The sequence below is a fragment of the Phocoena sinus genome, chromosome 1 (assembly GCF_008692025.1).
Source record: "Phocoena sinus isolate mPhoSin1 chromosome 1, mPhoSin1.pri, whole genome shotgun sequence".
NCBI classification, from domain to species: Eukaryota; Metazoa; Chordata; class Mammalia; order Artiodactyla; family Phocoenidae; genus Phocoena; species Phocoena sinus.
Genome location: NC_045763.1, coordinates 92547918 through 92561021, shown reverse-complemented (window position 1 = coordinate 92561021; position 13104 = coordinate 92547918). Strand labels below are relative to the sequence as shown.

General features: G+C 33.9%; 1 protein-coding gene across 1 annotated transcript; it reads right to left on the bottom strand.

The window, feature by feature from the left end:
* Nucleotides 1–4403: 4403 nt before the first annotated feature.
* On the bottom strand, nt 4404–12829 carry AMY2A (amylase alpha 2A). The gene is made up of 10 exons (XM_032626651.1): nt 12572–12829; nt 12063–12209; nt 11026–11223; nt 10409–10639; nt 9518–9651; nt 8627–8749; nt 8221–8320; nt 6240–6358; nt 6010–6135; nt 4404–4650 (listed from the first exon to the last, which is right to left on the bottom strand). The coding sequence occupies exons 1-10, from the start codon at nt 12737–12739 to the stop codon at nt 4461–4463; spliced, it is 1536 nt and encodes a 511-aa protein (XP_032482542.1). The 5' UTR covers nt 12740–12829; the 3' UTR covers nt 4404–4460.
* Between the last annotated feature and the right edge of the window lie 275 nt (nt 12830–13104).

The window sequence follows — 13104 nt, the reverse complement described above, 5'->3', positions numbered from 1 at the left end:
TTTATAATTTGATGTTTAAATTCCGGGAATAATCCTCTAATTTTTTAACCTATTCCATTTTATTTTTTGTCTCTTGCCATTTTCTTCTATTTTCTGGAAGGTTTCCTCAATTTTACATTTCAACTTTTCTATTGAATATTTATTGCAGTTAGCATATTTTATTTTCAGGAATCCAATTCATGTGTATAAATCTATTTCCATTCTTTTTTATGTGTCCTATAACATTCTAGAATTTTTATAGTATCAATTTCCACCTTTGTTAGGTTTATTCTTAGGTACCTTATAGTTTTGCTGTTGTTGTAAATTATGTTTTTTAAATTACTTTTTCTAGTTATGTTTGGTTTTCAAGAATGCCATTGATTTTGTACTGCTGTTTTTTATTTATCTTCATTTTCTTCTTTTACAATGACTTAGCATGGGCCATATATAGTTTCCTTCTTGATTATTAATCATTTTATTATTAATAAGTCTCTTAATCCAACAAAAGCTTTGTATGTCTATGCTGGGGTTTTGTGGCTGTGTGAATTGGGACAGCTTCATTTTGTGTATATTGTCTCAGAACATTTTTTCATCAATCCATCTGCTCTAAGATCATTTATTTTCTTTGTAGTACCTCTGTCTGTTTCTCAACATCTTTTCAGAATGAGCAGAAAATCTATATGGCTCCTTATGAAACTTATTATGTTATAGATTTCCTTTATGGTATTAGAGAGTGTATTTTATTCCCCTAAGCTAACACGTAGAATTGGATTATCAAATCAGACAAAAGTGAATCAGAGATCCTATTCCAGCATCAAACTTTTATAATAATTTCAAGGATATAGTCAATCAAGATGTTCAGACAAAACAGAGAAAGGCCTGAGATATCAACAGCAGCTCCTCAGGTCCCATTTTCCTGCATTGGTCATTAGTATCTGGCTCAGAACAATAGATCAGGTTTCTAAATAAGGTTAATGGGGTTACCTCAGAAAACAAGAGCAGTTAAGGTATAAAACATTTCCAATTATGTCTCAGAGAATTGTATAACTTACAAGATATACACCATACCGCATAGATTCTAGGCTATATTTATTATAGGTAAACCTGAGCCAGGAACACTCTATAAAGGGCATTTCAGAGATAAAGTTTATTCCCCCAGCAAATATCAGTAGTCCCTTTTCCCAGAAGTCCAGCTGACAAGGAGATTAGACCAGGTCACCTACCTTCTATTCTTTCTCTCAGGGCATCTGATGGTAAACAGAGTGAATAGATTGCAGGTTAACTGCTTTAGTTACTTCTTTACACTCCCAAAAGGATTCTGTACAACTATCAAGCTGATCATCAAATATGTTCCTTGCTAATACCTGCAACTCTTACTAACTTCTTCCAGAAAGTATTGGTTTTCATTGTGACTTTTAGAGTTTGTGTATAGTTCCAAGGCTCACCACATCCTGGTAGCTCACGGTTCAAATAAGTCTTTGATTAGATCTTTAAGGTCAGAGATCTCTGTATTTCTAAGAGGTTTGGCCATGCTCAAAGTCTGTTGGTATTATTTCCTCTCTAGAAGGGTCCAAATTCCACTCTGTTGAATTTTCATGCTGGTCCTTATTGTTTATTATTTGGGCTGACAATCTCACAGTTTTATTAGAGATGAAGGGGATTATTCCCTATAGTTTTTTTCTTGTTATTTTCTCTTTTCATTAAGGAGGAGGTTGGAATGGAGATAACTTTGCTCTGTAATCTTCAAACATAAGAAAATGAAACTTTTTTTAAAGACCTTCTTCTGCTATAACTAAAATGTCTGTGATTTGAAGAAGTTTCCTAAAACAAGATTTACTTCAAACTTATGTGCTTGATTTTTTGTGAAAGAATCAGTTTTATAAATTCTAGAATTAACGAGGATCCTATATAAACTTTGAAAATACACAAAAAGTTTTTGAAAAGCAAATGGTTAAATTTTGTGATAATTGCTTTTGGATTCTGAAAGTATATAATTTATACTGGTGAATATAAGAGTAAATAAAGGAAAAACAGAACTAAAATTTAGACTCACTTTCAACTACTTTAAATCAGTATCTAGAGTGTCAAATTTTATCTGCAGCAATAAAGAATTTAATTAATTTAAAGAATACATTGAAATTATACTCTATGGTGCTTCTTTTTTCTATATTTTGGATTAGCCTTTTATATTTTGAATAAACAAGAGAATCAGATGCAAAATTCTCTGACAGTATAGGGAATTATTGACCAGTTTCCACTAAATGATAGGTCAAAAGAGTAAAGGCCACACCTTATCTTTTTACCTCTCATTCTTGCTTATAATAGTTAGTTTTCAAGTGGGTGTACCCTTTACTTCTATCAATAATGTGATGAAAATATTTAAACAGTATTCTTTTATTGCCACTTTTCCAATTAATTAGTGTATGTCAATAAAAATGTTGGCACTTTTTTCATAAGCACCATATCATTTATTTCTAACGTCTCTAAAGATTCTTTTCAATGAGTTAAAAGAGCACAAAATATTCTCTACTGGAAGGGGAATAGCAAATCTTCAGCAAAATAACACTTGTCAAAAAAAAAGATATATCTCTCATCAAAAAATCTACAAACAATAAATGCTAGAGAGGGTGTGGAGAAAAGGGAACCCTCTTGCACTGTGGGTGGGAATGTAAATTGATACAGCCACTATGACGAACAGTAGGGAGGCTCCTTAAAAAACTAAAATTCGAACTAACATATGAGCCAACAATCCCACTACTGGGCATATACCCTAAGAAAACCATAATTCAAAAAGAGACATGTACCACAATGTTCACTGCAGCACTATTTACAATAGCCAGGAGAAGGAAACAACCTAAATGTCCATCGACAGATGAATGGATAAAGATGTGGCACATATATACAATGGAATATTACTCAGTCATAAAAGGAAATGAAACAACTGTTTGTAGTGAGGTGGATGGACCTAGAGTCTGTCATATAGAGTGAAGTAAGTCAGAAAGAGAAAAACAAATACTGTATGCTAACACATATACATGGAATCTAAAAAAAAAAAAAAAAAAGGTTCTGAAGAACCTAGGTGCAGGACAGGAATAAAGATGCAGATGTAGAGAATGAACTTGAGGACACGGGAAGGAGGAAGGGTAAACTGGGACGAATTGAGAGAGTAGCATTGACATATATACACTACCAAATGTAAAACAGATAACTAGTAGGAAGCAGCTTCACAGCACAGGGAGATCAGCTCAGTGCTTTGTGACCACCTAGAGGGGTGGGATAGGGAGGTTGGGAGGGAGACACAAGAGGGAGGGGATATGGGGATATATGTATACATGTGGCTGATTCACTTTGTTGTTCAGTGGAGACTGGAACAACATTGTGGGGCAATTATACTCCAATAAAGATGTTTTTAAAAAAAGATATGTCTCAGTCAAATTAAATTACAGAGAGTATTGACATTGATAGAATAAAAATTCCTAAGATAGAACTGGGTAGAATTCCTAAAGTAACACCCAATTCTTACAAAATCTACCACTAGGAAACAGAGGTTTCATTTTATATCTCATTGTAACTGCACCAAGGAATCTTCTTTAGCAAAGTCCCAACATCCCTCTTCAATTTCAGTATGACATTTTATTCTGAAGTTAATAGATAATAATATGTACAACCATAGAATATCAGCTAAATCAAGACACTAAATATAGACAGGGTAATACTGTAGCTTCTGTTCTATTAAGACATAAGAACAGGACCCAAATCTGACCAGGTATAAGATTTTTAGACTCATTCAGTCCAGTACTACATGGCAGAGCATAGAGCAAGCCTCTCAGAGACAGTGTTGTACCAGAACAACCTTCCTGACTTAGTTTTCCTCCCTCTCAGAATCATTTGGTTAAGAGAGGAAACCAAAGCCATACATCATCATGTGAAAGCCATTGGAAAGAGAATGAAAAAAAGAATATAGAGAATGTAGGAGATTTCTGTGAGCTCCAGATAATTAATTATTATAGACTGCATAATTTGTTTCTTTTAGATTTTAACTTATTAAACATGAAAGGGCCTTTATATTGTGAAAAGCACCGAAGTGTTATGACTTTGTATAGGAATCATCATTAAATCAGCTACCCCTAACTGTTAGAAACACCCTATGTAAGAAATACAGACGTATATTGGAGATACACAGTCGGGCAAGTGGTGTTAATGGCAACAAACATGTTTTTCAATATGCTTTTCTGAGTTCTTAGAAATGCCTTTGACAAAAAGGTTAATGAAAATCTTCTAAAACACAACAAAATGTTGATTGTAATGATATTATTATTAGTTAAGTATATGTGTTTTGTTATGCCTTTCTGAGTTTTTCAAGTTGATTACTTATAAGAGCTTTAACCAAAAGTTAATGAATTATGAGAAGTTATAGATTACATATATATAAGAACAGAAACACCTTTTATTTCTCTGTGTGTATATATTTAATTCAAACTTTATAATTTAGATTCAGCATGAATCGCAATAAATGGATCTTCAGCAAAATTACTAATAGAAAAGTTAGCATTGCCATCACCGGAAACATAGATTTTAATTCCTGTACAATTGTTACCAATTTTATCTCCAGAAATGACATCACAATATGTACCAGCAGGAAGACCAGTTTGCAAAGTTGAAGATAATGCCCTGTAAAATAAAATTTAAGATTTCACCACAATTAAAAGCAAGAATACAGACTATCTCTAAAACAAAGAGTTTAACTTTGTGCTGTAGAACTCTAAGCAGCCAAGGTCTCAATGAAAATAAAATCCAAATACAAAGGCCTCTCCAGTGGCTGTAAGTAGTTTTCTTAGGGCCAACAATATTCATATACAAGAGAAGACTTAGGCGTAACCTAGTCAAGAGTAAATATTATTAAAAAAATAATAATAAGGTTGAAGAGTATCAGTGAAGATTTGGTTGAATTGGCTCCCTTAGAGAAAATTGATTCCTGTGGTAAACACACCCATTTTAAATTTGTCTTCATCTGAACTTAAGAAAATACTGATTACTGTCAAGAATTTAAATATGATTATTTCTTCAAAAACCTCTTTTTTTTCAAGAGGGTCAAATAAATTTGGGCTGGAGATAAAAATAATCTCACATTTCTATGAAGAAGTATATGGTTTTAAAATACAAAGCTGTCCCATAAATTTATTTTGATTCTCCCATCTACAAAAGACAGAAATTAAAGGACTGACAATGGAGTCTTGGGGAAGAAAGAGATACACTTGATTTATTTTTTGTCAGTAAAATATAATTTGGGCTAGAGTGAGCTAAGCATGAGTGGAAGTTAGCCTTGGACAAAGGCATTTCAACTGCTTGCAAAGAGGTCTTCTCAGCTATAGTTCTCTGTGTGAGGGAATCAGTATACTTGAGACAGAGAATATAAGTGTCACAAATGAAAAGCCAGTAATGAGATGTTTCAGAACTAAAACTAAAAAACCTCCTGACATCAATCAATGACCATAACATATATATTCTTCATATATATATATATATATATATATATATATATATGTATGTATGTATGTATGCTTTAAAAAGTATTATTTGCCACAGAAAGACAGGACAGTGAAAAAAGAAGACCAAAGAACTAGATATCAGGGTAGGTGAAAAAAAAGAGACAGAAAAAAAGATATTTCCGTCCTGAGGCAGTATTTTTTCATTATTTATTTTAAAAGTCCTAGAAGACAGTCTTCTAGGGATTTCACAACCTTTATATTATGTGAATTTTATGTGAGATGTATATGTTAGCAATATATATGTGCATATCTTCCCATGATATGCACAAGTGTACAAAAAATAACTCTACTTAGAAGAGAAAGCCCTTATAAAGAGAGGAGATCAAAATAATGAGTCATCATCATTTTTCTGCTGATCACTAAGTTTTCTTAATCTGCTGACTAAAGGATTTTTCAGATATGAAAGAAGTAAATGAACAGGAAAAGAATAAACCAAGAACATGTTGGTACAAAATATTATTTCTAATTGATGTCTACTTACCAGTCATCATTGTTAAAGACAATGAATCCTCTGTTTCCTCTTCCAAAAGCTACTTGGTTGCTACCATTATCCCACCAGTTTGTAAAAGGTTGACCATCAACTACATTGCGGAACACAACCATGTTCCTAAACACAAAATAGCATAGGAAATGCTGATGAATATGCCAACAGTTTAAAACAAAATGTTAAGAAACTATTATTAGAGGATATCTCTAAATAAGTATTCCTACCTTATTTGACGCCATCGATGTTCACAGACCCAGTCATTGCCACAAGTAGTATCTGGATTAATAGTAACTTCTTTAATGACTCCATTATTATTTGGTGGCCCAATCCAATCATTAACATCCTCAATTAACAAAAAAATATTAATACATTTTAAAAGCTCACATTATTAACATTACATGTGTCCTTATTCAGTCCACCAAACCCAATCTGTCCCTTATGTGTCTCTGTAGTGTCTTCATTGAGAATCCAACTTGTTCCATATTTTTACTGAATTTATCTTCCCCCTAACTTCCCATTCTCTAGTGCCATATTTCAAACAAGGCTATGATTCTCTTACCCTCTCATTTTCTTTGCAAGGAATTGCAATGACTTCTTAATATCACTCTAGGTAGTGCAATGTCACTGAAATGGCAAGGTCTTTAGTGTCAGAAACAGCAGGAGTAAAAGATAAGCTCTAATAGTACTAGCTACAAAAAACTTAGTTAATATACAAAACTTCGGTGCCTGATTTTCCTCTTCAGTAAAGTGAAGATATTACTTAGTGGCTATAAAAATTAAATGAGATATGTAAAAATGCTTTCCACATGATAATTGATAAATAAATATTAGTTTCTTTCATTTTTCTTTGTTAAATAAATGTACTAATCAAAGCATCACAATATCCCTTAATAAATTGACCAAATTTTTAATATTGTGGTTTCTGATTGGTACTTTCAAAGATAATCATAGGAAAAAACAGATTATGTCTAGGAAGTTTATCAAGGTCTGTCTTAAATCCTGTTGTATGATGAATAGTGGACAAAACTAAGAGTTGTTAGCATGCACAAGTCCTGGAGAAGTCTTGGAAATGTTATGGGAAAAGGGGAAATGGACATACGCCATGACTCCAGCCATCAGAAATAAGACCAGTTAGTGGGAATTACAAGAAATTGACTCAATATAAAAGGACATCTTCTAAATATTAAGGCTATCTAACAATAGAATGAGTTGCTGTACAAAGTAGTGGACTTCTCAATTTGAAAATAATCTACTAGAAACTAGATAAATATCTATCTGGTTTGCAGCAAAGAGAATTTTCTACTTCAGGTATGAAGTTGCTATATGATGCTGCATTTGAAATCTTCAGTTTGAAAACTGTCCACTAACTTTCTAAATATATTCTTTAATAATCTTATTTCTCAGTCTTTTTAAAATTATTACTCAGAGTATTGTCTTTACCATACCACCCAAATATTTTTCACTTTTAACATTCCCAGCAGAGTGAGCAAATGTCTCTTCTTTAACACATATACTTTCCTTCCTGTTATACCATACTTGCCCTATTGAACCTAGGTCTAATTGGATCATCTCTTTGCTTTCCAAAAAACTTCTTTTAAAAGTATTTAACAAATATTTATATTGCTCGTACTGTAGTGCATGTACTGTGTTAATTTTTTTGAAGTGTTAATTTGTAATCATATCAACGCTATGAAGCAGGTACTTATGAGAAGTACATATTTTACTCACTGTATCCTATTTTTTTTTTTTTTCCGGTATGTGGGCCTCACTGCTGTGGCCTCTCCCTTTGCGGAGCACAGGCTCCAGACGCGCAGGCTCAGCGGCCATGGCTCACGGGCCCAGACGCTCTGCGGTACGTGGGATCTTCCCGGACCGGGGCACGAACCCGTGTCCCCTACATCGGCAGGCGGACTCTCAACCACTGCGCCACCAGCGAAGCCCTGTATCCTATTTTTAAGTGTGTTTTGTTTTCTTTGGTGAGGGGCTACCTTTGTCATATTTTGAAATAGCTTACATACTCTTTGTCCATAGAGATCATTATTTTTTTTAATAGTCACTGAATTGTTAAAAGAGTCCTGCATCAGGTCTACACTTAATAAATATTTGATACAAAAAATACCGAATGTAATAGCATCATGTGAAATTAAAACAAAATTAACCTCTTTTTCTTGAGGAAAAGACATTTTGGAAAATACCAAAACTTACTTTTCCGTTTTCAAAATGTCTTGGCCAACGGTAGCTTGACATTACTCGTGTAAATCCGTAGGGATGAGCGAGCATAAATCCAACTCCCATTTTGTACAGTCTATAATATTATAGAAGAAAATATTTTTTTAATATCATTAAAATGTAGGTTTAAAAATAGGGAACTTGGGCTTCCCTGGTGGCACAGTGGTTGACAGTCCGCCTGCCGATGCAGGGGACACGGGTTCGTGTCCCGGTCCGGGAAGATCCCACATGCCGCGGAGCGGCTGGGCCCGTGAGCCATGTCCGCTGAGCCTGCGCGTCCGGAGCCTGTGCTCCGCAACGGGAGAAGCCACAACAGTGAGGGCCTGCATACCACAAAAACAAAACAACAACAACAAAAAAAATGGGGAACTTTGTTTCTTACCTAGGGTCCCAGAATGTAAGAATAGATGCTCCCCCAGCTCCATGCCCTCGCTGATTGTCATGGTTATCAACAAAGACAAGTGCTCTGTCAGAAGGCATGAAACCCCAGCCTTCTCCCCAGTTCCTATTTAAAAAGAAAAAAAAAAATCTTAAAAGCACCTATATGTATTCTTTTACAATAGCTTTAGAGTTACCTACATGTGTATTTCGTTCAGAATAGCACCCTCTAATGAAATTCTCTCTCTAATTAAATGAGTATTCTGTAGGGCTTTCAAAATAGAAACTATATAGATATATTATCTACAAATTCATTTCATGCATGTATATATGTAGGAATTACTTGACTTACATTCATGTTACAGGTATAAGATTTTTGTTATAAAAGTTATTTTAGAAGTTTCACTAAATTATAATTTAGATGGACTGTAGAAGTTTCAACATTCTTATCATTTTATACACAATGGCAAACTTTTTAAATAAGGCTTCAGTATTATATTGTTATAATATAAATATTTTAATATTTGAAATTAATTAATTGATTAATAATTCTACAGGATGGCCACATTGTAGGGACTTCATAAAGTACAGAATCATTTTAACAATAACCTGGCCTGCACAAATTATGTGCAAACATTAGTCAAATCTAATAGAGATGTATAATACCAGGATTAAAATCTCTATGTGATGTTTTGGATCTCTAAAATTACTTCCTCATGATTGATGTTCTAAATAATGATGATCAATTGGCGTTTGGGGAACTCTGACACTTGCTATTAGTAAATGAATCCTTGGATGTTGTCTAAATAAAAAGGCTTAAAGAGGAAAATTCATGTTGGGTAATATCACAAATCAATCTGTGAAATACTTCAAAGATCAATTGTATTTCACTTACCTTAAGTAAGACATCTTCTCTCCATTCCACTTGCGCAGAACTGTGCCTAGTTTTGCACCATATTTAAATTCTGTCACACGGCCATTTCCAAAGTACTCACTGCTTTTAATTGGCTCACCACCCAGATCAATTACCTAGTAGAAATCAAGAAGAAAATATCATTTTAAATAAGAGTTGAAAAGAATTTTAACTAACGAGTTACTATTATATAGAAAATAACTTTATGCTATTTATGTTATGTGAAATGACCCAAATCCTTTTGCTTATGTTAAGATTCTTATTTTCCTTTGTTAAAATCTATGCTACAATATTAAAAGTAACATGACAAAATAACCTGTTGTCCTGTGAGAATGCTGACCTAATTTACTCTTGCACATAAATGATAAGAATAGCTCACACTTATAGAGCACTTAATATCCAGCTGGCAATATTTCTAAGTGCTTGCTAAATATTACCTCTTTAGTTCTCCAAAGAAAACAAAGACATAACCATTATCATTATTCCTTTCGATAAACTTTGAAAAAATTGTTGCTCAGAGAGGTTAATCAATTTGCCTAAACAGACACAGCTAACAGCACTACAGCCAAGAATTTAAGTCACATAGCCTGGCTCAAGACAGCAACTATATTCTTATCTGTGTTCTATAATAGTCTCTGGGGAGATTATACATGACACAGAGACTTTTGGCAGCCTAAAAAAATCTCGGCACTTGCATAAAAAAGCTCCTGTGATAGAGTCAGACGTGCTGTCTCTGAATCAAAGGAGTTTAAGGAACATTCCTCCGTATACATGAGTCAGCCACTAACCTACAGAAATTGCACTTTTAATGAAATCTGCCATTTATTTTCTGATGAATCTTTGTTTTATCTGCACATATATGTATTGATGTACCTCCTGGTAAATGAAAGGTTTACTTCCTTCAGGGAACCATCTTGTGTTTAGGTTATGCAGTTTATCCAAAATTGCCTTCATGTCTCCAGGCCACATGTGCTTAGCGGCATCAATTCTGAACCCTGCTACACCAATGTCAATGAGACGGTTCAGATATTCGGCAATTGTGGAGCGCACATAATCTTTCTCCAGTGCAAGATCAAGAAGACCAACCAGACGACAATCTCGGACCTATTGAGGTAAAAAATGTTGTGATTGGTAGGTAAAGCATCACCTTTGCCTGAGAATCCATTTGATTATTCATTCATTTATTCATTATTGGATATTTCTATAGTGCCTTCTTTGCATTGGTCTCTGGGGATACTGACATTCTAGTATGGACATACCTTTGAAACATTTTCTAGTATAAAAATGGAGGATGTCGGAAATATAGTGGATGAGCTTTTTCATTGTGAAAAATTTAATTGGGAAAAATGTTTTAAATATCGATTTGAGATTCTTTGTTTAAACAGTCAGGCTTAGAACCTGTTCTAAGGAATCTCAACTAATATTTAAAATGAGATAAATAAGCTACATGTGGATAATAAAAGACATAGACAGCTCTTTTTGCTAATTACCTGAGAAGCATCATTATAGGTCTCAATTTCTCCACTTCTAGTTTTACATTTACCATCATTAAAATCCCAACCAGAGTACGGGACTGCTGGAAAATCCTCAGTTCCAGGGTTGAAGTAACTCCCACAAGTACTGCTCGTTCCTGCGGCCACACCATTTCCACACATATGATTAATTATAGTATCCACATAAATACGGACCTGAAAGGCCAAATTTCTACTTCAATGAGACTTAGAGAGAGGTAGAAATTTATAATGGTATTAACTTGAGTTTACAGCACATTAATAACACTCCAAAATATTTCTTTGTTATTTTATAACTTACCTTCCTAGAAGAGCAACAGTCAAATGTGAAAGGAAATAATTGGGAACTAAAGCCCTACATGCATTCTAGCCACTTGGTCGAATATTTACATATATGACAAATTAAGAGAACCCAAAACTACCATAACTGTGAAAAAATGCAAAGACCCTTTTTTTTTTATGGGGAGGGGCAGGAGAAAAGAATCAGATGAGTCAGGAGAGATGATTAGTTTTTGTAATTTCCATGGGTCATCCTAAGAAATAAAAAGCCAGTCTCTACTATCTATTTAGGATCAGTAAGTATTGTCTCTTGTTATGCTCCTCATCAAAGAGAAAATAATTATTTACCATCAAAGAACCTATGGGAAGAAAGACCCGGGACTTAGGGGTGGAGACACAAGTCACATAAAAGTAACAGCCAATACTGTAACTGGAATTTCCGATTCCTAACTGGAAAAGTGTTCCTCAGAAACATATGCAGCTAGGAGGGTTAAAAGGTGATATTTTGTGTATGAGTAAGTTCGTGGCCTTAAACTTTTTCTTACATCTTCTTTAGTGCATAAATAAATATTTACAAAAGCTGAACATAAGGCAACAATTACATTTTAATTTATGGCTAAAGCATGAAGTAAAATTTTAAAATATATGAAAATTGTTCTGCTTGAAAGGAACAGGAGGCAAGAGAGAGAAATCCTTTTTCTATATAATACTTTTAAAGGGAACTTTAATTCACTTACACCAACGTTGTTACATCTAGTCACCATGTCTTTGAATTCATTCTCATTTCCTGATCTTGTACATAACTTGTAGCTAACTGGTTGGTACCTTTCCCACCAAGGTCTTGAAGGATTATTAATTACCGCATTTTCATTGGGTGGGGAAACCTACAAATAAAACAACAGTAGTAAGTATCAAATTACAGCTTACTTTGTATCACTGAATGTTCTAGAAACGACTCAAGAGTTTAAAATTGTTTATGAATCTTTGTATTTGCAGCCACATTCTTTAACAACCATTAGAAAATATTAACTTCACATTGGAAATGTCCTGCTGAAAAAAATATTGTATTAGAAATAAAACATGAAGTTGCCAACAATTTCACATTTTTTTCTTCCTCAGAAAACTGTTTTACTTAGAGTACTTATTTGTGAAGTAAAATGTTGTCCCAGCTTCACAGACACAGAGCATAATACCATTTACTCTAAGCACAGTGAAGTCTGCAATTTATACTGTGAACAATACCCACCTGAACCCCTCCAAATCCTTTGGGAGCTAAGTATCGCTCACATTCAAGAGCAATATCAACCCAGCGCCACTCAAACAGATGGACAATAGATGTCCGTCCAGATTCAGTATTTGGGACATACTGAGCCCAGCAGAATCCAATGGCTGAAAGCAATAGAAAGAGGTTCATTTTGCTTTCAAGCTGTCAGCGTTCTTTCCAGCAACTATTTATATTCCTGTAAGAAGCATATTTTACAATGTAAATGTTAACATGAATAAACAGAGCACAAACCATTTATTCATAATCTGAAAAGAACTATCGATAATAATGTTAAACAGGTGAAGAACAGCCATAAAATCTCCCAGGAATAACACCTAAATGACCTTTTAGAACAATGTTTTCCTTTTTGAGGGAATATTAACCATTTTTAAACATCTGGCATTTTATATATCTCATTTATTGTGTTGTTCATCGTTGTTTGTTTCATCTTTAGTTCTTCTAGGTCCTTGTTAAATGTTTCTTGCATTTTGTCTATTCTATTTCCAAGATTTTGG